Source organism: Hemiscyllium ocellatum, chromosome 1, assembly GCF_020745735.1.
Source record: "Hemiscyllium ocellatum isolate sHemOce1 chromosome 1, sHemOce1.pat.X.cur, whole genome shotgun sequence".
NCBI classification, from domain to species: domain Eukaryota; kingdom Metazoa; phylum Chordata; class Chondrichthyes; order Orectolobiformes; family Hemiscylliidae; genus Hemiscyllium; species Hemiscyllium ocellatum.
Genome location: NC_083401.1, coordinates 60,785,435 through 60,808,756, shown reverse-complemented (window position 1 = coordinate 60,808,756; position 23,322 = coordinate 60,785,435). Strand labels below are relative to the sequence as shown.

The 23,322-nt window shown below is 40.0% G+C and overlaps 1 protein-coding gene across 3 annotated transcripts in view; it reads right to left on the bottom strand.

Annotated features, from left to right (window-relative positions):
- Positions 1–3,460: 3,460 nt before the first annotated feature.
- Positions 3,461–23,322, bottom strand: part of pdzd2 (PDZ domain containing 2) — a 379,487-nt gene continuing 359,625 nt past the window's right edge. For all 3 annotated transcript variants that reach the window (XM_060856701.1, XM_060856854.1, XM_060856775.1), the window contains exons 22-24: positions 18,884–19,157; positions 12,576–12,710; positions 3,461–10,399 (exon numbers count right to left, since the gene is read on the bottom strand). In XM_060856701.1, coding sequence (XP_060712684.1) covers positions 10,236–10,399; positions 12,576–12,710; positions 18,884–19,157 — 573 coding nt within the window. In that variant the 3' untranslated portion in view covers positions 3,461–10,235. The remainder of the gene's footprint in view (positions 10,400–12,575; positions 12,711–18,883; positions 19,158–23,322) is intronic.

The following is a 23,322-nucleotide window of genomic DNA, read 5'->3' as shown; positions in this document are numbered from 1 at the left end:
CTTTAAACAGGTCCCTGAAACAGGAGATACCCCTGGATCTCCAGAGTTTGAATGTGGCATCTGTAAGCCCCGGTTGAAACCCCCGTGCTCCCACTATCGGAGTATAGGGGGATGTTTTATGAGTTGCCCTCATTTTGCCGCATATTATTCCAAGCTTTAATTGTATTTAGTATTATAGGGTTTTTACATTGATCTGTGATGATTTTCCTCTTGTCTGAAAACAAGAGGTTAACAATTGGGCATTTTACTTGAGAAGCCTCGATGTCCAGCCAGATTGATTGCGGGTCAGACAAGACCCAATCGGCTATATAGCTTAATAGGGAACTTAACTGATATTTCCTAAAATCTGGGAAATCCAGTCCTCCCCTTGCCTGTGGAAGCTATAGCTTCTTCAGCTTAATGCGGGGCCATCTATGATTCCAGATAAAGGAACCCAGCCAGCCATACAATTTACGTAGTGCCAGCCTTGGCAGCATCACTGGAAGCATTCTCATAGGGTATAGGAGACGGGGCAGGACATTCATTTTAATTAGTGCCTTTCTACCCAGCCAGGACATTGGAAGGTCTCTCCATTGGTGGAGGTCCTGCCTTATTCTTTCCAGTAAATGCACAAAGTTAGCCTTGTATAACTGACCAAATACTGGCATAATAAAATGCCTAAAAATAAGAAACCCTCCAGGGACCACTAAAATGGAAAGTGGGATCCGTCTTATAGGTGGGATATACTAGCAAGGCGTAGCCTCCGATTTTGAAAAATTAATTTTATAGCCTAAAATGCACTAAATGTATTAATAACTTGGATTAAACGAGGCACAGACATCAAAGGATTACTGAGAAATAGAAGAACATCATCTGCATAAAGGGTAATTTTATGTTTACCTGTACAAATCCCCGGGGCTGTTATGTTAGGGTCAACCAGTATAGCTTCTGCTCGTGGCTCAATTATTAGCACAAATAGCAATGGCAAAAGAGGACATCCCTGAAGGCACCCCCTATCCACACTGAAGCTATCCGAGCCTAATCCATTGGTAATCACAACTGCTTTGGGATCATTATACATTGTTGAGACCCATTTGGTAAACATCTTTCCAATGCCAAACCTTTCCAATGTGTAAAACAGATATGACCATTCAACCCTGTTGAATGCCTTTTCCACGTCTAATGAGACTACTACACCTGGTATCTTTCCCTGATGGCAGGCTTGAATCATATTCAAAACCCTTCTAACATTATTGGATGATCCAAGGCCCTTAATAAACTCTGTCTGATCCTCCTTTATGATGTGTGGCAGTACCCTTTCTAGCCTCAATGCTAACGTTTTAGAAAGATTTTAAAATCTACATATAGCAAGGATATTGGTCTGTATGACGCGCAATCTTCTGGGTCCTTTCTTTTTTGAGAATAAGAGAGATATTCGCCTCTTTCAGCGAAGGCGGGAGACAGCCCTGACTAATGAGTAGTTAAATATGTCCATAAGCGGACCAGCCAATACTCCTGTAAAATCTTTATAGAATTCAGCTTGAAAGCCATCTGGGCAGGGGCCTTACTGCGCTGAAGTTGCCTGATTGTGTCAAGTATTTCTTGACTTGTTAAGGGAGCATTCAGATCCAATACCTGTTCCAGAGTTAGGTCCGGAAAGGTCAGGTTTTTAAAAAATAACTGCATCCTCCTAGCTCTGTCTTCACAATCCTGCGATTTATATAAATTAGTACAAAATTTTCTAAAGATTGCGGTAATCCTTTAATGATCATGAGTAAGAATACCCGTACTTGCCTTGATAGACGTAATAGTTTGAGGGGCCTTTTTTTCCTTTGCGAGAAATGCTAAGTATCTACCAGGTCTATCACCAAATTCATATAACTTTTGTTTTGTAAATAATATTTCCCTCTTAGCCATTTGGGTAAGCGTGGTGTTTAGAGCTGTCCTAAGGGCTGTAATCCTTTGTCATTTAAGAATAGGAGGTCTGTCAGCGTATGCTGTTTCAGCCGCTTTTAAGCGAGCTTCGAGCAGATGCTGTTGTTCTCCCTTTAATTTTTTCTGAGTTGCTGAGTATGAAATGTTCAAATCTAGCGCGTAAGCTTTGATGGTCTCCCACATCATTGATAGGTTGCTAGCTGTACCTGAATTAATTTCTATAAATGTTTTAAATTCTTGAGAGAAGTACCTTACAAATTTACTATTTTTCATCAGGAAGGAATCCATACGCCAATGCTGGGGGGATGTCTCATTGTTCCTCGCCTTGATTTCCATATATACAGCAATGTGATCAGAAATTGTTATACTGCCTATTTTACAGGATGATATGGAATTTTTTAAAAATCGAGAGGGCAAAAACATATCAATTCTGGTATGACATTTATGTGGATTGGAATAAAAAGAAAAATCTCTGCCCTGTGGGTGAAGGCATCTCCATACACCTACTAATTCTAATTCTTTGTTCAGATCCACCAATTGTCTGGATCTGGGAGATACTCCTGCAGTACTCTTGGGAATCCTATCTATTTCCGGATCCATAATACAATTAAAGTCTCCCCCTATAATTGTATGATGAGCACCGAGAGCCATCAATTTTGAGAAGACTTCCGTTATAAATTTAAAAGGATGTGCCAGGGAACAATACAGATTTAAGATCCCATATTCCTCTTCATTTAAGGGCTTTAATCAGAATATATCGTCCAGATTCGTCTTTTATCTGGTTTAGGATTTTGAAAGGGAAATTCTTCTGAATAAGGATAACAACTCCCCTACTTTTTGAGAAAAGAAGGCCTGATCAAATCCACCCTGTCATAATTTCAAGTGTTCTTTATCTAATATGTGTGTCTCGTGTAGGAGAGCTATATCAATCCTTTCTTTCTTGAAGTTTAATAGTATTTTCTTCCGTTTGACTGGTGAATTACTTCCCTTGACATTCCATGTGCACCATTTAACCGACTGATTAACCATAATCATCCGGGCAAGTCCGAGACCCCTCAGGAGAAGAAACCCTATCCAGAACATCCCAAGCATATAAAATTCACAAAAATAAAGGCTCTTTAATACACTATCATCAGTATAGTAAAAAACTATTTCTAAATAATAAAAAACTTATTTAAATGGAGATTTTCCCCCTTGTTCCCAGGGGGCATCACTTCCTTTCCAAAAGCACATAATATTCTCTCCCAACCAGTGCCCCACCCTTGACCCAGGCACCCCACGATAGGATGAAGAAAATTCAAATATACTACAGAGCTAGAATTAACAGTGAGCACCCTACCCCTCCCCACCCACACCAACACCTGGATATATTTGGTAATGTTAATACCATGTATAAACATAAATAACTATAAAATTACACAGGGTCAACAAGGAAGAAGAGATTTTGAGCAGCAAACAAATCAATGAATTTTTTTAAAAAATCCACTTGAATATAAAATAATATGGAGTTGGACAGAACCACAATATATGATTAGGATGCATTTTTATTTCATAAAATATTGTTTTGAATCAATATAAAACCTTGTTTACAGATTTTCCAGCCTTAAATAATGAGCGCAAAGCCACTTTTAAAAATATACAGTCCATCTAGTAGTATTGCACTCTTTTATTCCCCAAAGTTCGTGTAAGACAACTGTTGATAAAGCAGTCATATTAATACACAAATAAAAATATTTTTACAACAGTATTTTACAGATTATTGTGCACAAAAATGCTTTTTGAAACATAAGCAAGTTGGTCTAAAATTCAAAAAGTTATTAGATGTTACCTTTAATGACTTTTTCATTGATAAATAGATACTTTCGTAGATTTAAAATTGAATCAGTGAGAAGTGTACAGTTGAATTGGTGAAATTATAATGCTAGAATATGCTTGTTTACAGAACCCATTTGTAACTCTAATGGCTGTCTTTACATTAAATTCATTAATGTTTTCAAAAAGGAAGTGAATTCATTGCATTTCCAAATAGATGCTGGCAATTTGAACACAACAAAACAATGAAATTAAATATGGATGGGACAGAAATTAGAGGCTTAACTGTTCTTATTTGTTATACACTGTGAAATTGAGGCTCCTGTGGTGCAATGGTAGTGTCCTTACCCTTGGGCCAGAAGATTTGGATTCAAGTTCCACCTGCTCCAGAAGCGTATCACAACACTTAATTGAAAAATATCGACACTGTGAAATCTGGTGTTGTTTCTTGAGACCTATGTTGCATTTTTCCAAATGCTGACAAATAAGCTATTGACTAGTGTCATATTGTACTTGCATGAATCTAGGAGCACTTAAATAGGTGTGCAAATTAAACTAAACTGGGATCTATAATAGGGGATTTCAACCGTTATAAATTTAGGGAAAGAAAATAGCATCATAGAAAAGTAATTTCAGTCCAGATATTCGTGTTCATAAATCTTTCTCCCTTTCATAAATTTAGTAACATGATAATAAGAAATTCTTAAAATAACGTGAGTACAGAGGCTGATTGATTAGTACATTGCTCATACATAATATTAGCTCTTTCAAACTGTTGACTCCAAACAGGGGATTATCAAAACAACAGAGCACACCAGGGTAAACAAAATGATCAGAGTGGAAATTCAAATACTTGAAATACTCAGCAGTTCAAGTCGCATCTACAGAGAAAGAGTCAAAGCTAATATTTCAGAACAGTAATCAGCTAAATAAATCAGAATTGATGAAAAGTAATTGACCCAAAGTATTAACTCTTTCCTACTACACAGATGCTGTCAAATGAAATGATCGATTTTTATTTTAGATTTTGAGCTTGTGTGGTGTTTTGGTTTTTTTATTAGTCTGGAATGTAGTTGCTTTCAAACAGAGTCAGATATCCAAGTTAATAGCTTCATATGAGATTCCAGATAGATATTTCAGATTAAAGGTGCAACTATTTAATCTGTATACTGACTTATTTCACCATGAATTAATTTAAAAGGGAAACTAATCTCATTCAGTTTCTAATGTGGCTTGATTCATAACAAGACATGCAGCTCCTCATCTGATCACTTCAGCTTTGCTAAATTTAGCTTCTTGTTGATATGGGTTAAAAGACAACTTTAAACCCTATTTACCTTGCTATAAAAGCTAACCTAAAACAAACACCATAAACTTTAAAATGAAAGATTGAATTGAGCTAATTGTTTTTTAGGAGCTCAATTACTGGTGTTTTGAACCTTGCATTTAAGTGATGCATCTTGTCCTTTGCAAATGCACTGAGCTATATTGCTGCATGCAAGGGACCATATAAACATAAAATTTTAATTAATGATAATATTTGGAACAGGAATAGGCTATTTAGCCCCTTGAGTCTGTTCTGTCATTCATTTAGATGATGGTTGATGTTTACCTCAGTATTCAGAGAAAATCCTGCTAAGTAATGTGTGCTGAAGAGCTCCTGCTGAAATCTCATCTGGTTATAGTTATGCTGTTTTGGAATGATATTTTATCATGTTCTATTCGCTAAGTTCTGGAATCTCATCCCTAAACTTCTCCAACTATTTGTCCACTTTTTAAGATGCTATGTAAACCCACCTCTGACTAAACTTTTAGTCATTTGCCTTAATATCCATGGCAAATTCTGTCTGATAATATTCCTGTAAAGCACTTTGTGATATTAATATGTTAAAATGCTACATAATGCAAGTTATTGCTTTCTTAGCACTGAATGCACGTATGGAATTGTTGGACTTCCTGTATAAGACCATAGTAGAAGTTCCAATGCCTTCAGGACTGCAGTAAGTAAGAACTATTAAGGTAATGACAGATGGGCATAAAATGTCCTTTCCAGTACAAATAAATTCAAATGTTTTGATATCTTTATAAATGGAATGATAGCTTCCTTGAACAGAAAGGGTTCCATGAGAAAAGATCTGGTACTACTGCCACCTACAGGCAAACAATCTAATGACATGACTCCAGGCATGGAGTAAACTGTTGTACTCTGGATTATCCGGCATTTGATTATCCACATATCGGATTATCCGACAAGATCGCAAGGTCCCGATGCTTGGCTAAACCATGTTATCTGGCATTCGATTATCCAGAATTTGATTAACTAAATGAAACCCTTCCTGCTTGTGTCCTTCGGATATTCAATTGGGTGTTGATATTATAGAGCTCGTTATTTATTCATTCCTTTACATCTACAAATTATTGTTAGTGATTTACAAATGACATGAAATTTTACACATAGTTTTTGTTATGAGTGATTATGCTTAAGGTTCCCATTCCATTATTTTAATGGTGGATTTAACCTATTTATGATACCTTTTGCATCATATGCTAATAGCATAGAGCATAATTCCACCCCATTAGTTTTATTCACCTTTTTATGTTTGATCCTGATATGGAGGTTCAAATTAATAATGTCACTTTAGTCAGGCTGTATACACAATGCATACTACTGGTTTCAGGACATAACAGAATGTCTGGATACACATCTAGAAAAAGAGGGTGAACAACTAATGTTTGTGCTTCCTGTGGTAACCAACAACATAGAGAGGGGAACTTGGAGATCTTACAGAATTAGTGTCAGGAGTTAGGGAAACACAGAACCTCCAGGACAGAAATCTCAGAAGTATGACCTGTGCTATGTACTTCACCATTTAGGCAAAGGCTGAGCAGGGAAACAAATGCATGGTTTAAGGGATGGTGTAGGAGATAATAGTTTAGATTTTTGGGACATTGAGATCACTTTTGGGAAAGAAGAAAGCTGTTCAGAAGAGATGGTCTTCAACAGAGGTGAAATGGAACTCATCTCCTGGGCTGAGACAGTAAATAATGCAGTGGGAGTGGATTTAAATTTGTAAGGCAGGGGAGCGGGTTGACCTGGGGAACAGATAAAAGGAAGTGAGGGAAGGCTTTGAGTGTTGACAGCGAACAAAGAAGTGGTCACCTCCCAATGGGCATGAAAGAGGTAAAAGCAGGGATAAACTATCTGTATGTAAACACATGGACTATACTGAACAAAATAGGGGAATTGCAAGTAGAAGTTGCTCTATGGGGATATGAAATGTTAGCTTAATGTGGTTTAAGCCGGAAAAGGACTGGATGCTTAACATTCCGGGTTATACATTTTTTAGTAGAAACAATGTGGGTAAAAAAAAAGCATAACATTCTTGGTCAAGAGTAGTATCATAGCCTTTCAACAAGTTTCAATATTAAGTTAGAAAATGGTAAGAATTAAGGATCAAGATCCCGGATCTGGAAGTGCAGATTATAGGAGTCTAAACATTGATCTTGAAGAAGATGATTGGAAATAGCTTTTGCTGGATTAAACAGTGAATTCCAAGCTAAGGCTGGAATAAGGAAGGCCAAGAAGAAAGGATGGCAGGCTATGTTAAAGCAAACAGTAAAATGTTTTTCAAACATATTAACAGTAAAAGCTTAGTGAAGGATACATTGGGAGAAAGTGAGGACTGCAGATGCTGGAGATCAGAGCTGAAAATGTGTTGCTGGAAAAGTGCAGCAGGTCAGGCAGCATCCAAGGAGCAGGAGAGGCTTCCTGAAGAAGGGCTCAGACCTGAAACATCGATTCTCCTGCTCCTTGGATACTGCCCGACCTGCTGCGCTTTTCCAGCAATACATTTTCAGCAAGGATACATTGGGGCCCATTAGGAACAAGCAAGATAAACTTGCTGAAACAAAGGGTATGATAGAAGTACTAAATGGGTACTTTGCTTCTGTCTTTACCAAATTTGAAAATGGTGACAATAAGTTGAAAATGTGGGTGTTGAACAACTAAATAATAGAATAGAGAAAGGTATGAAAAAGGCTGGCAGCACTCCAAGTCACCAGGCCCAGATGGGATGCCACAAACACAAATTGCTGAAAAAACTTCAGAATGTTCTAAACAAGAGTTGCTAGACCCAAATGTTAACTCTGTTTCTCTCTCCACAGATGCTGCCAAATCCGCTGAGTTTATTCCAGTAATTTCTGTTTTTGTTTCATATTTCCAGTGTCTGCAGTTCTTTGGTTTATTTTTATCCAGGTGGGATGCATCCTAGATTGCTGACAGGTGTAAAGGAGCAAATTGCAGAACCGTTGGCAAATTTTCCAAGCCTCTCTGAACACAGGATTAGTCCTGGGGGACTGGAGAATTGTGAATGTGATGGCCTTGTTTATGAGACAAAGGATAACCAGTCAACTTGACATCAATAGTTGGAAAACTGATGTAGGCCATAATACAGGAGAAGATAAATATACACTTAGATAAAAATAAGTTCGTACTATACACTCAACATCATTGTGTTAAAGGCAGGTCATGTATGACAAATTTAATTGAGTTATTTGATGAGGTTCAGAACGCTGCTACTTCATCAGGTGGTTGTGGAATAGAGTCCTTATACTCTGCAATCACCTGGTAAAGGAGCATCGCTCTGAAAGCTAATGTTTCCAATTAAACCTTTTGGACTATAACCAGGTGTTGTGATTTTTAACTTTGTACACCCCAGTCCAAACTGGCATCTCCAAATCATTAAATGACTTGTTGTCCTTGATGTGGTGTGTGAATAAAATATTTTTAAACCGTTTGAGATTTAAATGTTTTGAATGGATTTCTAGACTGAGAGATGTGTAGAAATGACAACTGTATTATTTTGTTAGAAATTTCTTCTCTAGATGTTTCATGCAATCTGCCCAGGGTGAATACCGGGCCATTCAGAATTGAGTTGGCAATGGACAGTATGAAAGACCATATGCTCCAGCACTCATATGCTCCTATAGTCTCCTATGCTCTGCTTTCAGGACTGGAGGCCTAACTATTTTGTACTTCTGCTCTTCATGGAGTGAAGTATTTTTAGTATATACTTAACTGAGGTAGGTCCTGAGGGCTGCGGCATTTCCCAACTGAAGCTACCCACTTTGACAGCAAGAGATGTCCTGATGTCACACTGTCATTAGCCAGTTTGAAGAAGGAGTCAGGGAAAAAAGTAGTCCTGTCATGTCATGTCATGTAATGCCAGTCTAAACTCCCTCTCAGCTTTTGAAGCACCACAGATCAATGCCTCTCGAGCCTTAATTTGAGAACTACAGGACAAAGGTACCTCATTGCTCAGGATCATTTGCTAATGAAAAACAGCCGTTGCTCCTGTGGACACTGAGGCAGTGGAGTCAATTCCCCAATCACATTAACTGGGTGCAAACTGCTTACAATATACTGCCTATTGGAATAAACGGATGGAAGATTGTGAACAGCTGGCATGGCACTATGCAAGAAATAAGTTTCCATCTTACCAAGTTCTTTTGCCAGGATCCTAAAGAGGAACATTGCCCCACTGTTCTGAAATATATTGAACAACTAGTTTTAATAAAGGGGTCTCTTACATTATTTGAAGCTAGATTCACACAATTATTGCTGATGCATGATGCTTTCTTCACATGCAGAGACACTACTGAAGAGACTCCATAAATTGGAATAACTGGAGTTACAAGGTATAACATTTCCTGTTTGAGAATGCATGCTCCAAGATTTGTTACTTCTGGTGATCAAAGATGAATGGGTTGCCAATAGACAAGCAGCTCCTTTATGCTTCAAATTTCCAACCAGTGGTGTCACAGTGCTCTGGAGCTGGTGCTATAGACAAAAAGGTGATGGAATGTTGTTTGCTGGTAGTTTCTGGTTCCTCCTGCCATGAACTTGGCCGATATTTAAAATCCACCTAATGACTATTGTCCTTTGATTTGTGCAAGTAAGCAAAACTGCATTATCTCAAAGTCTCCCATTGTTGTGTCAGTAAACTGCTTGGAAGTAAACACGGTAAACTCCAGCAGTATAACTGTACAACTGGAGGCTCCTTAGCTTTGGATTCTAAATATCTCTATAAATATCTTTCTACGGAGAAAGTATCTACTTCATTTCAGGCAATGACTTTCTGAGAAACTTGATTTGAGGCTTTTAAGTGTGATAAAGGTTGTGTGCAAGCATCGATGGTGAATTTAACAAATGTAAGTCCTTAGTGTTGGATTATTTGAACTCCATTCTCGGCTCTGGAATACAACGAAAGATTCTGAATTTTTTTTTCCCCTTTAACCTTTTTCTTGTCACAGATTTATTGTAATGGCAAGGTCTTTGATTCTGGAAGATACACAATTATGCTATAATCTGTCTTATTATTTTTACCAATTCTCTTTCTTCAAGAAAAACAGTGACAGAGGTCATTTTGATGGAATTTGAGGATTTTCATTTCACTTTGGCATAGCTATGTTATGGGCTGTGCTCCAATCCACCGAACAAACCTCAATCATTAAACTGTTTTAATTTTTCGAATCACTAACTGGACAGGTCCTTCAGGGACAGACTTGATAATGTTCCAAGCATCATAGTGCATAAGGCCATCCAGGAATTTTCCATTGATTGCAAGCAGTTCATCCCCAACATTGATCCTTCCAGACTGTTCAGAAGCACCACCTGTAGGTGACAACAGATAAAATATCATGTGACTTAAGTCATGGAATTCAGCACTCCTGAGAAATCTGCCTGTTTTTAAGGGGCTTAGGTTTTTTTTTGCCTCAGACGGAGTGCAGCCAGAACAGGAATAAAAAAACATCTGTTGTGACATTACAGGGAAAGACAGAATACCAATTTTCCAATTGTATATCATCCTTTGACATGACTAGACTAAGAGAATATTGAATGCACAAACCTTATTAGGAATCTGCCAAAACTTTCATATGAAAATGTAACCCATTTTAATATATCTCACCACTAAAATTAAACAATTTCCTAAAGTTTGGTCTGAAACCTTTTTGATCATCAACCTCGTTCCTGACAGTTCCCTTGTCTTGTCAATTGTATTTCTGAGGAGAAAGTGAGGACTGCAGATGCTGGAGATCAGAGCTGAAAATGTGTTGCTGGAGAAGCGCAGCAGGTCAGGCAGCATCCAAGGAGCAGGAGAATTGACGTTTCGGGCATGAGCCCTTCTTCAAGAAACAGGATTCCTGAAGAAGGACTTATGCCCGAAACGTCAATTCTCCTGTTCCTTGGATACTGCCTGACCCGCTGCGCTTTTCCAGCAACACATTTTCAGCAATTGTATTTCTGAGTTAGGTGTTCCATTGTAAGTTACATCTTTTCAGAGATGATGAGGTTTGCAAGAGACACTAGTGAAACTAAATATTTCTTGAGCAGAAAACGTGGAACATGTTGAGGGACAACAACTTGGGCCTTCCAAACTCAGCCACACAGAATTGTTGGGTGACCATAGTTTGCCTGATTAGTATCTTCCTCTGTCTCTGACCCTCACCCTGCAGGTCGTGACCACAATATTGAGCCTGACCATTATTGCTGGTCACAATTTACTTTCAAGTAAGGTACCAATTCAGGTAATCTTCCTTATACTCATTTCATGTAACAGAATATCCATTTGCCATCAACAATGAGCTGCCATAGGTCTCCATATTGGATTTTTTTGTTATTTTGCTTTTCACCTCTCATGTCTTCGTCTTTCCAAACATTGTTTTCAAAACCAGCTAAGTTTAAAGTAGTTGTTTAAGCCATTTGCACTTACAGATATTTTAACCAAACTTTTCAGATGTGTCACGTCACATCTGTGCAGCAGGTGGAACTTGAACCTGGGTCTTCTAGCCCAGAGCTGGGAATGCTACCACTGCACTGCAAGATCCTCTCCTTTAGTGCATAGATTTAAATGAGTGCAATAAGTTTCAGCAGTAGCCTTTTATATACATTTAGCACAGATTTATAACATGCACCATTCCCACGGGTAACGACATGGGAGAAGATGCTTAGGCCTTAACGTTGATGCTGGTCTGCGAAAATATTTTCGTAAAGCCAGGAAGTTTAGACTCTGAGAAAAATAACAGGTTAGACATGTTGGATTGCAGTATTCTAAGTACTTGAGTATTTTGTTAAAAAATTCACCAATGATCCTTCAACAGCACCTTCCAAATCCAAATCCACTACACATCTAGACAGATAAGGATAGCAGATATGAGAACACCAGCACCTGCAATTTCCTCTCCAAGCCGCTCACCATCCTGTTCTGGAAATATATCATTGTTTCTTCTGTGCCAATAGGCCTAAATCCTGGAACTCCCTTGCTAACAGCATTATGGGTCTCCCTACAACACACAGACTGCAGGTTCGAGAATGCATCTCATTACCCATTTCTCAGCCCGCAAAGCCCATTTGTGTGAAGGCCAGTTTTCTGGCAAGGGCTAAGCTCACTGGTTTTGCTGAAGGTGAGATAGCAAATACCTTTCCCTCAATTTTTAATTGTTTAATTGATGGACAGCACTGAGTCAATGGCTTTTAAATATGCAGAGGCAGATAGGGTAGCAGATGTGGGTGAGATGGGCAGAAGAATTGCATGGCTTATCATAACAACACTGTTCCTGGAAAATAAACCCATGACATACTTCTCTTTGCATAATGTTGCAGGTTGGAGGTTGCACCTCACGTTCAGATGGGCTTGTGGCAGTTACATTAACTGCTATAATTGGAGCTGGTTATTATCGCATCAATATAAAATTATTATTTAAAAGATTTCAATTAACAGACTTTTGCTTTGGTTGCATGTATTAAGGAAGGCTTCCATATGTGCTGCATTTTTAGAGGGAATATTTACCTTGAAATATTCGTTTAATATACAGAGGTCTGTCTCCATTGATTGAAGCCTTCCCACCATCGAGGCTGAATCCTAGGCCAGCAGAGGTCTTCAGCAACTCTACGGTGATGGCCCCTCTAAGGTCCACATTCATGCCTGTAATACCCAAGACAAGTACAGCTTGGTACAAATTACTTATTTCTATAAGTAATCACTTGACTTTGCTTGTCTCTTCTCAGTTGATGCTAAAAGCCTTAATTGTGTGCCTTTGTTAGAATAAAGAAAGAATAAAGAAAATTTACAGCCAAGGAACAGGCCCTCCGGCCCTCCAAGCCTGAGCCGATCCAAATCTACTGTCTAAACCTGTCGCCCAATTCCTAAGCATCTGTATCCCTCTGCTCCCCACCTATTCATGCACATGTCCAGACGCATCTTAAATGAAACTACCGTGCCTGCCTCTACCACTTCTGCTGGCAACGTGCTCCAGATGCCCACTACCCTCTGTGTGAAGTACTTACCGCATGTATCCCCCTTAAATTTTCCACCTCTCACCTCGAAAGTATCACCTCTCGTTATTGAATCCTTCACCCTGGGAAAAAGCTTGTCTCTATCCACTCTGTCTATACTCTTCATGATTTTGTAAACCTTAATCTCCTTTTTTCTAATGGCAACAAGCCTAACCTACTCAACCTCTCTTCATAGCTAGCACCTTCCATATCAGGCAACATCCTCGTAAACCTTCTCTGCACCCTCCCAAAGCATCCACATCCTTTTGGTAATGTGGTGACCAGAATTGTACACAGTATTCTAAATGCGGCCGAACCAATGTCTTGTACAATGTTAACATGACTTGCCAGCTCTTATACTCAATACCCCGTCCAATGAAGGCAAACATACTATACGCCTTCTTGACCACTCTATCCACCTGTGCAGCAATCTTCAGGATACAATGGACCTGCACTCCCAGATCTCTCAGTCTATCAACTTTTTCCAAGGCTCTTCTGATCATTGTATAATTCGCTCTAGAATTAGTCTTGCTTAAATGCAACATCTCACATTTGTCTGGACTGAACTCCATCTGCCACTTTTCTGCCCAACTTTCCAGTCTATCTATATAGTCCTATATGCTTTGACAGTCCCTTATGCTTTTTGCTACTCCACCAATCTTCGTGTCATCTGCAAACTTGCTAATCATACCAATAGTGCCCTCTTCCAAATCATTTATGTATATTACAAACAACAGTGGCCCCAACACTGACCCCTGTGGAACACCAATGGTCGCCTTTTTCCATTTCGAGAAACTCCCTTCAACTACTACTCTCTGTCTCCTGTTGCTCAACCAGTTCTTTATCCACCTAGCTAGAACACCCTGCACACCATGTGACTTCACTTTCTCCATTAGTTTATCATGGGGAACCTTATCAAATGCCTTACTAAAGTCCATGTACATGACATCAACAGCTCTTCCTTCATCTATCAACTTGGTCACTTCCTCAAAGATTTCTATTAAGTTGTTAAGGCACGATCTCCCCCACACAAAACCATGTTGCCTATCACGGATAAGCCCATTCTTTTCTAAATATAAATAGATCCTATCCCTCAGGGCCCCAGCTATTTCCTCTCTTGCCTCCCTCAGCAATCTTGGATAGATCCCATCTGGTCCTGGGGATTTGTCCACCTTAATAACCTCTAGACTACCCAACACATCTTCCCTACTTATGTCAATGTGATCCAGACTAATCAAACTTCTATCTCTAATCTCAACATTCATCATGTTCCTCTCCTCAGTGAACACTGATGCAAAATAATCATTCAGAATCTCACCCATTCTCTCAGGTTTGACACACAGCCTTCCGCCATTATCCTTTATGGACCAATCCTTTCTCAAGTTACTCGCTTGCTTATTATATAAGAATAAAATGCTTTGGGATTCTCCTTAATTCTGCTAGCTAAAGCTATTTCATGACCCCTTTTAGCCAGCTTCATTCTTCGTTTAAGATTTGTCGTACTCTTCCAATATTCCTCCAGGGCCCATTCGGTTCTTAGCTGCCTAGACCTTATGTATGCTTTCCTTATCCTCTTGGCTAGTCGTACAATTTCTCCTGTCATCCACAGTTCACGAATCTTGCTTTTCCTATCCTTAGCCTTCAACGGGACATGCCTATCCCTCATTACCGTTAACCTATCTTTGAAAGTCTCCAACATTTCACATATGGACTTCCCTTCAAATAGCTGTGTCCAATCCACACTTTCCAGCTTCTGCCTAATTTTGATATAATTGACCTTGGCCCAGTTTAATACTCTTCCCTTAGGGCCACTCTCTTCTTTATCTACGAGTATTCTAAAACTTACAGAATTGTGGTCACTGTTCCCAAAGAAATCCCCCAGCGCAACGTCTACCACCTGTCCTGGTTCGTTCCCCAGTGCCAGGTCCAATATGGCCCCTTCCCTCGTTGAACTATTGACATACTGCTCTAGAAAACTCTCCTGGACGCTTCTTACAAATTCTACCCCATCCAGACCTCTGACGCTAAGTGTATCCCAGTCAATGTTGGGAAAACTAAAATCTCCCATCATCACTACCCTATTGCCTCTAAATCTTTCTATAACATGTTTACCTATTTGTTCTTCTACCTCTCTGTTGGGAGGTCTGTAATACAGCCCCAACAATGTAACTGCACCCTTCTTGTTCCTCAGCTCTACCCAAACTGTCTCACTACCCAAGACCTCCATAGTGTCCTTCTTTAGCAAGTGTCCCCTGCTAACCTCAAGCCTTAGCTTTCCCAGTCTAATAAATGTGGGCCTGGCCAGCAAATACCCACATTCCATGAAAGAATAAAAATGTAAATAAAACCTCCCTGTAAACATCCAAAGCTCTGCCATCCATTCAGCAAAATTAGACACCAAGCCACAAAAGGCAATATTAAGGCAGGTAATTAAAAGCTCCGTCAATGAAATAGGTTTTATGGAGTGTGTTAAGGGAAGAAAGATTGATGAAGAGGCAGAGAAGTTTAGAAGGGGAATTCCAGAGTAGGCCTTAGGCAGCTGAAGTGATGACCACTTAAAGAGGAGTGATTAAAATTAGAATGCTCAAGCTCATGAGATCGGTCCAGATCTCTTCAGGACTGGGGCTGAGGAGACTGAAGAGACAGGGAGGAATGAGGGCATGGAGGAATTTAAAAACAAGAATGAAAATTTTAAAGTTAGGATGTTGCTTGACTGGGAGCAAATGCTGATCTGAACAAAAGGGTGACAGAAGGACAGAACATAGTTGGAGGTCAGTCAGGAGGGCAGTAAAATAGTCAAATCTGGAGGTAACGAAAGCAGGGATGAGGATTTCAGCAGCAGCTGACCTGCAGCAAGGATAGAGTGAAGCAATGACAGAAAGGTGGAAGTAGCAAATCTATACACTTAATTGTGGAGTTCTGAGGAGTGCTGCCGAACATAGACACCTTGGCGTGCAGGTTCATAGTTGCTTGAAAGTGGAGTCACAGATAGACTTGCTGTTGAAGAAGGCATTTGGTACGCTTGCCTTTTATTAGTTAATCTATGAAGTATAAGAGTTGGGATGTCATGTTGTGGCTTTACAGGAAATTAGTTAGGCCATTTTGGAATACTGCCTTCAGTTTTGGCCTCCCTGCTATAGAGAAGGCGTTGTTAAATTGAAAAGTTCAGAAAAGATTTACAAAGATGTTGCTGGGGGTTGGCGTATTTGAGCTACAGGAAGAGGCTGAATAAACTGAGGCTTAGGGGTGACCTTATAGATGTTTATAAAATCATGAGGGGCATGGATATCATGAATAGCCACTGTCTTTTTCCCAGGGTACTGTCCAAAACCAGAGGGCATAGGTTTAAGGTGAGAGGGGAAAGATTTAAAATGGACCTAATAGGCAGCTTTTCATGAGAGGGTGATGAGTGTACGGAATGAACTGTCAGAGGAGTTTGTGGGGCTGCTACCATTACAACATTTAAAAGATATCTGGATAGATAGATGAATAGGAAGGATTTAGAGGAAGATGGGCCCAAATGCTGGGACTAGATGAATTTAAGATATCTGGTTAGCACGGATGAGTTGGACTGAAGTGTCTGTTTCTATGCTGTACATCTCCATGGCTCTATGATTGATGGTTGGAAGTTTATTGCAGACGCAAACCTACAACTAGGATTCTGAAAGTTAGGTTTGGTCTTTGACAGTTGCTAGAGAGAAAAATAGAATCTGTAATAGGGAATGACGTTTGTAGGAGGGATTGAAAACAATTACTTCAGTCTTTCCAATGTTTAGCTGGAGGACATTTGTGCTCATTCAGCACTTGAAATTGGACAAGTAGTCTGATAATTTAGCAAGAGTTCAGGAAGGATTAGAGGTGACAGTGAGATAGTGCTGGGTGTTGTTTGCTTTCTCATGAGAACTCACATTATGGTTTTGGATGATGTCACCAAGGGGAAGCATGTACTGTAGATGGGAAATAGGAGGGAGTCAAGAATAGAACATAAAGCATCGTACTTAATTGGAAGAACTTCTTTCAGAGATGGATGGATATACAACATATACTGGGTACATTCTACAGTTCTGTTACAAGTGACGGGAATGTTAGTTGAAATCAAAATCACTGAAGAAATGTGCAGTTGAAGATCAAAGAACTTGCATTTGCATAGATATTTTTACATCCTCAACTTATCCAAAACGTTTTACCTTTTGAAGCTTAATTTTTAAATGGATGTGCATGTCGGCAAGGTCTCATAAGCTGTGAATGAATAACAAGTTAATCTGTTTCTTGTAGTGTTGGTTGAAGGATGCATGTTGACTATGACATAAAGAGAATTCCTTGCTCATCTTCAAATCGTGCAATGAGATGTGATAAATCTTCATTGTGTTTCTAATAGATACATGGTTTTCAGTTTAACCACATTGTCCATATCAGTGGTGGAAGGAATTCTTGAGCCAGATATAATGCAGGGGCAGGCTTTGCCACCTCAGAATCAGCCTTTGGGATATCACAGTAGCTCAAAGATAATGAGCACAGCTGACAGACCCAGATTTCATGTATCATGCTTGCTGCCAGGATACCATAATGTCTAGCTGGGTCTGTATTTTTATGGCGAGGGATGCCTTGTAGTTGTGATAGATCTCCCCCAGTATATTTGGGGTCCGTGAGCAGTCGATGGTTCCTACACCATTCTGTACAATTGGAACCTCATTAACCTGGGCAAAGCCATATGCTCATTCCTTGTATTTCTCTCCCGGAGGAGGGAAGACGATAAATTTTACTTTCCTGGCCTATAGGTCCTCTGGCACCTCCGGATTCAGAGGAGCACTGTGAACTGTGAAATACTGGCAGTGCTACATGATCCTGCCTGCAAGGAGCTGCTGATATAGAAATTGAGGACACATTAATCTCCACAGCCACTGTCCTGTTGTGAGCACGCAGATCCAATTGTAGAAAGTGAAGCAGCTCAGAGCCTACCTCCTTGGTGAGGCATACTTGCCTTGTATTGACTGGGAAGTGGAGAAGTGCTGTCTGAAAACACTTTGTGTGTACACCTTCTATTAGGAACTCTCCTCTTTTTCCCTCTATACACAACCTCCTCTTTCTGTTGACTAATCCATTTCCAAGCTATAATTCAGCCCAAAATGAACTATAACTACCTGCTCTTACTGAAAGCAGGCTTTGTCAAATAGCACCACTTCCCTATGAATCTAAGGAATGTTTCCAAACTGTTCCAATCACATACAACTGGGAATTTCAAACACACCTAATTTAACTTTGGTTAGCAGCTGGAAGAGCACTTAAAATGGCAGGGCATATTCGGCTATGGACCAATTGCAGGTAAATAGGATTATTGTAGTTTGGTGTTTGTTGGGCAGCACAGACACGATGAGCCAAAGGACTTGTTTCTATGGTGCATGACTCTATGATCTCACCTGGAAGTCACATGCATGTCCCTTTATATAGAATGAATGGGGTGTCCCTTCTGAAGCATGTTCACCAAAGTAAAGATAAAGTCACCATAGTCCCAGAGGAAATAGGGCTGCTCTCTCATTAGAGAGAGACGATTGGTGGTGGTTTAACCTGAGGATCACCTCAGGCGAAGGGAGAAGTTGAGGAGGGACCATTGTGATAACTCCAGTGGTCCAGGAATTGAACTTGTGCTATTGTCTCCCTGTATCCTGATTCTCCCTGATGTCTCTCTGCTTTGCAAACCAGCTCAGCCCATTGTGCTAACTGACCCTCAGGTTAACTGTTGAGCTAGGAGTGACTAATGCAAAGCATTAACAGAATGTACAACCTTCAGAATGGAGTTTATACTGAGAACCGATGGACTCCTACCTGTTCCTATTATTTCTGTAGTCGCATCTCTTCCATCTGTGAGATGGTTTCCTTTAGGAACTGGTAAATCTGGCTTGGAAGAAATTTCTTCCTGTTCCTTTCCTTTTTTAATGACAATGATGGCCTGTTTATGTAAGCGGGCCCGGTGAAGTGCATTCAGCACATCTACATGTGTAGTGCCTATTACAGACATTCCGTTGATAGATAGAATGTAGTCTCCCCGCTGAATGGTGCCTTCTTGAGCTGCCACCCCTCTTGAAAATACTCTGTGAATCTGCAAGGAAAAGAACTGTTTGAAAGGAACAACTTTCTTTTGCAACGTATTTAACAAAAATGTACCGTACTGATTATTTGCAGCATATTTAAATTATACTTGCAATAGTAATAATTTACTATTAACATTTCCATCAGATGTTAGAGTTCTCTGTTTTTAGTATTTGGACCATTGAATTGTAAAGTTATTAATGGAAAAATACTAGGTGGAGAAGTAGATCAGACATTTAATATTAATATCAGTTTTGGGCAAAGTCATATACCACTAATATTAATGGTTGACATAATATCAAACCTGTCAATCACGACAAAGAATAACTTTTTTTACCTGCTCCTTCTATCTTCCCATCTATCTATTTCTATCTCTCATCATATACATATTAAACACCCTTGTTCTCTGCATTAATTTGCATATGACTTTTAGCTTTTCTTTGTTTCTCTGTCTTGTTATTTTTTCTTTACATTCTGCTGTCAGTAAATTTGTGGGAGGGGCCCCACAAATTCTCCTGAAAGACTTGCCCAGCAGCTTCCTGTCGGCTCCTGCACCCGTTTTTTGCACTCTTATGATAACCCACCCTCTCTTACCCGAAATGAAGCCTTCATGCTGCCAATGATTAGTCTTCTGTGGGTTTCCTGGGTCTCATTTTGAGCTTCAATTCAGGAGGAAGGACAGAGAGGAAAGGGTGGACAGAGGGGAAGGGAGAGTACAGAGGGGAAGGAGGACAGAGAGGGAGGGTCAAAGATTGGTATTTCACACTGCTATAGCGGAGTGTCTCCCTCCCTATTCCCACTCTCTCATGAGGCTATAAACTTTTTTCCCATCTGAAAAATTCCATGGTTTCCAAACAATGTCTTTTATTCTTCACAGTTTTCCTCAATCTATAACATTTCTTTTCTAGACTTCTGGCAAGTGTCATCTACCTGAATCTTAACCCAAATTAATTCACATGCCAACTGAAAACAGCCTACACAATTTCAGTGTATAGGAAAATAAGCTGAATATTATCATTTTAAAATACTGCCACTTGGCTTTGCTTATCACTTCAGGAGTCTGTCTTCCTTTGTTCCTGCAAAATATCCCTCAGGCCCTGCACTGATCTCAGCATAGCTTCTGTCCTATTTCTATCAGTTCGTGTCAGCCTGATTTCCTTTTCCTTGTTTCTTCCCCCTCTTTAATTGCCATTCTGTTCTAATCCATTAAAAATTTTATGTGCCCACTCTCTCAACACTGTTCCCCTACAATGTTCCATGTTTTATTTATCATGAAATACATGAATAAATTATCTTCACAGCACGATTCTTTTACTCCCTGCCAATCCTTGGATATGTTAATCAATAGAATACAACTCTGCAGCTGTTTCTGATGTGGAAACCTATTTTCATACGATTAACATCTTATTGGTTATATGTTTCTCTGTTACAGGCTGCAGCTGTCCAAATATCGGCCTGAAATTGCTCTCCCTCTCTCGTCTGAGCTGAAGTTGATGAGGGATGAACAGTATGCTCACCACTACCCCTGAAGAAAGGTTTGCCAGTGAGCTGACAGACTCAGAACAAGCCTGCTCTATAGCCATATCTTGCTGTGGGACGGCTCAATATTTGTTGATTCCAAGTAGATTACCTTTCACTCTTCTAAACAGAATATAGTCCTATCAACACAACCTCTCATTAAAACCATGAGACATAGGAGCAGAAATTAGGCCATTCAGCCCATCGGGTCTGCTCTGCCATTCAATCATGGCTGATAAGTTTCTCAACCCCATTTTCCTGCTTTCTCCCTGTAACTCTTGATCCTCTTGATGCTCGAGAACCTATCTCATAGGACAATCCTGCCATCCCAAGGACCAGTTTGGTGAAATAAAACAAAGAAATGCAGATGCTGGTGATCTGAAACAAAAAACAAAATTTGCTGGAGAAACTCAGCAGGCCTGGCAACATCTATGGGGAGAAAACCAATTTAATATTTCTAGTTCAGTGACTCACCATCACATTCCCATTTTGGAAAATGACCATTCTGGGATGGAGATCATAAGATCCGGGTGAATTTATTAATTTCTCCAATACTACTTTTCTACTAATGTTAATTTCCTTCAGCTCCTCTTTCGAGCTAGTTCCTTGGAACTCTAATATTTCTGAGAATTTTTTTTATTTGCCTCCTTGAAGACAGTATTTAGAGTCTTAGAGACGTACAGCATGGAAACAGACCCTTCGGTCCAACCCGTCCATGCTGACCGGATGTCCCAACCCAATTTAGTCCCACCTGCCAGCACCCGGCCCATATCCCTCCAAACCCTTCCTATTCATATTCCCAACCAAATGCCTCTTAAATGTTGCAATTGTACAGTCTCCACCACTTCCTCTGGCAGCTCATTCATACCCATACCACCCTCTGTGTAAAAACGGTGCCCCTTAGGTCTCTTTTATATCTTTCCCCACTCACCCTAAACCCATGCCCTCTAGTTCTGGACTCTCCCATTTCCTCCCTCTCCATTATCTAACTTCTTTTGTCTGTGTCTAGTGGGCTCATATTTATCTTTTCTGAATGTTTTACATACCTGTTAAAACTTTTAACCTGTTTTGTTTATTCTTGCTAGTTCCTCTTTCTTTAACCACATCTTCATTCACTTTTACTAATTCTAAAAGGCTTTCAATCCTTAGGCTCACGACATTTTTGGCAACTTCATAAACCTCCACCTTTGACATAACAGATAGCTCAGCTGGGTGGATGGCTGGTTTGTGATGCAGAATGATACCAATTGCATGTTGGACTGAGATTATAATGAAGAACACAACCTCTCATCCTCTCTCCTCACCTGAGGCATGGTGACCCTCAGTTAAACCACCACCAATCGCCCCTCTCTAATGAGAGAGTAGTTTAATGATTTAATAGGACTCTGGTGATTTGACCTTTTACTTATCACTGATTGACAGCTTCAGGAGCTGCCTAACCCTCTGTTGTCCTTTTAGGGGTTATTGTGTCTAACCCTGAGCCAGACTATTCTAATTCTTCTTTTTCATCACAGCAGCAAAAAGCAGCGGGAGTATGAAAAACCTGAAGTGAACTACAGACAGAAAGCTGGCAAAGATCTGGTCAGCACAGTTGATTTAGCTCTGCTTTCTGACAATGACTGTGGCCCAAATGGGAGCCCTCTGATGCACATCAACTACATTCACCACTGTGGTGTATCCTTGCGTCACCATGGTCAGATCTTCCACCTGTCGCTGCTATGTCCCTGGACAACTCACTTTTGAGGCCAGGGCTGCAAGCTATTTCCTTTCACCTTCTCTCAGTCACTGCTGTTCTTCCCTCTATCACCCCTAACCTTCCCTTCATCTCCCTAACCTTGCCTTCTGGGATCCTTCAGTCATTCACTGTCATCCCTGATCATGCTAGAGCTGCTCCATTTATTGCGATACCCTACCCAGCATCATGTCCCATCCATCCACCATTCTAAACGCTCCCAAGCTCGACATTGTGTTGCTCCCTATACCTCTTGATCTCTCTTCCATCATGCCTTCAGTAGAATCTAACTTTCCATTGGTTAATCCAGTTCCCTCTCTCTGTTGTCTATGCCTTTTATTTGGGCCAGCATTACTGTCCTTCCATTGAACTGCCCTCACTAGGCAGCCATCATTTGAGCTCAATGCACCAGCTCGGCCTCCTTTCCCTTGGTCTGTCTAAGCTTGCCATCCAAGCAGATCCAAATTCACCGGGCCTACTACCTTTAACCAGTTGTGAATCCAAGGACTTGTATTTCTTGTCTGCTGCTAATTTAGTGGCAAAGTACAATTTAATCTAGTGAAATTTTGTTTTAACTGGCATACACAATATGCTGATACATGAAAAATGAGTTTTGCCATTTGCTATGGGACCACAATCTACCTTTAATCCACCACCAAATGAATTACCAACTTTCATCCTGCCCTTGGGAAGCTGATGTTTTTCCTCCTGCACGACTAAATGCCACTGACAGCCTCATTTTTTGCTCCTGGGAACATCTTGAGATTTCATCCTATATATTATGTTCACAGCAATATATCTGTAATCCTGCAGGTGGCGCCAGCTAGCATTTCCATGGCAATAGATAATGTTGACCAGAACCTTACACAATAGCTGCTTTGTGAGAGAAGAACCAAAGATCAAATGAGACGATCCAGATGAGTGT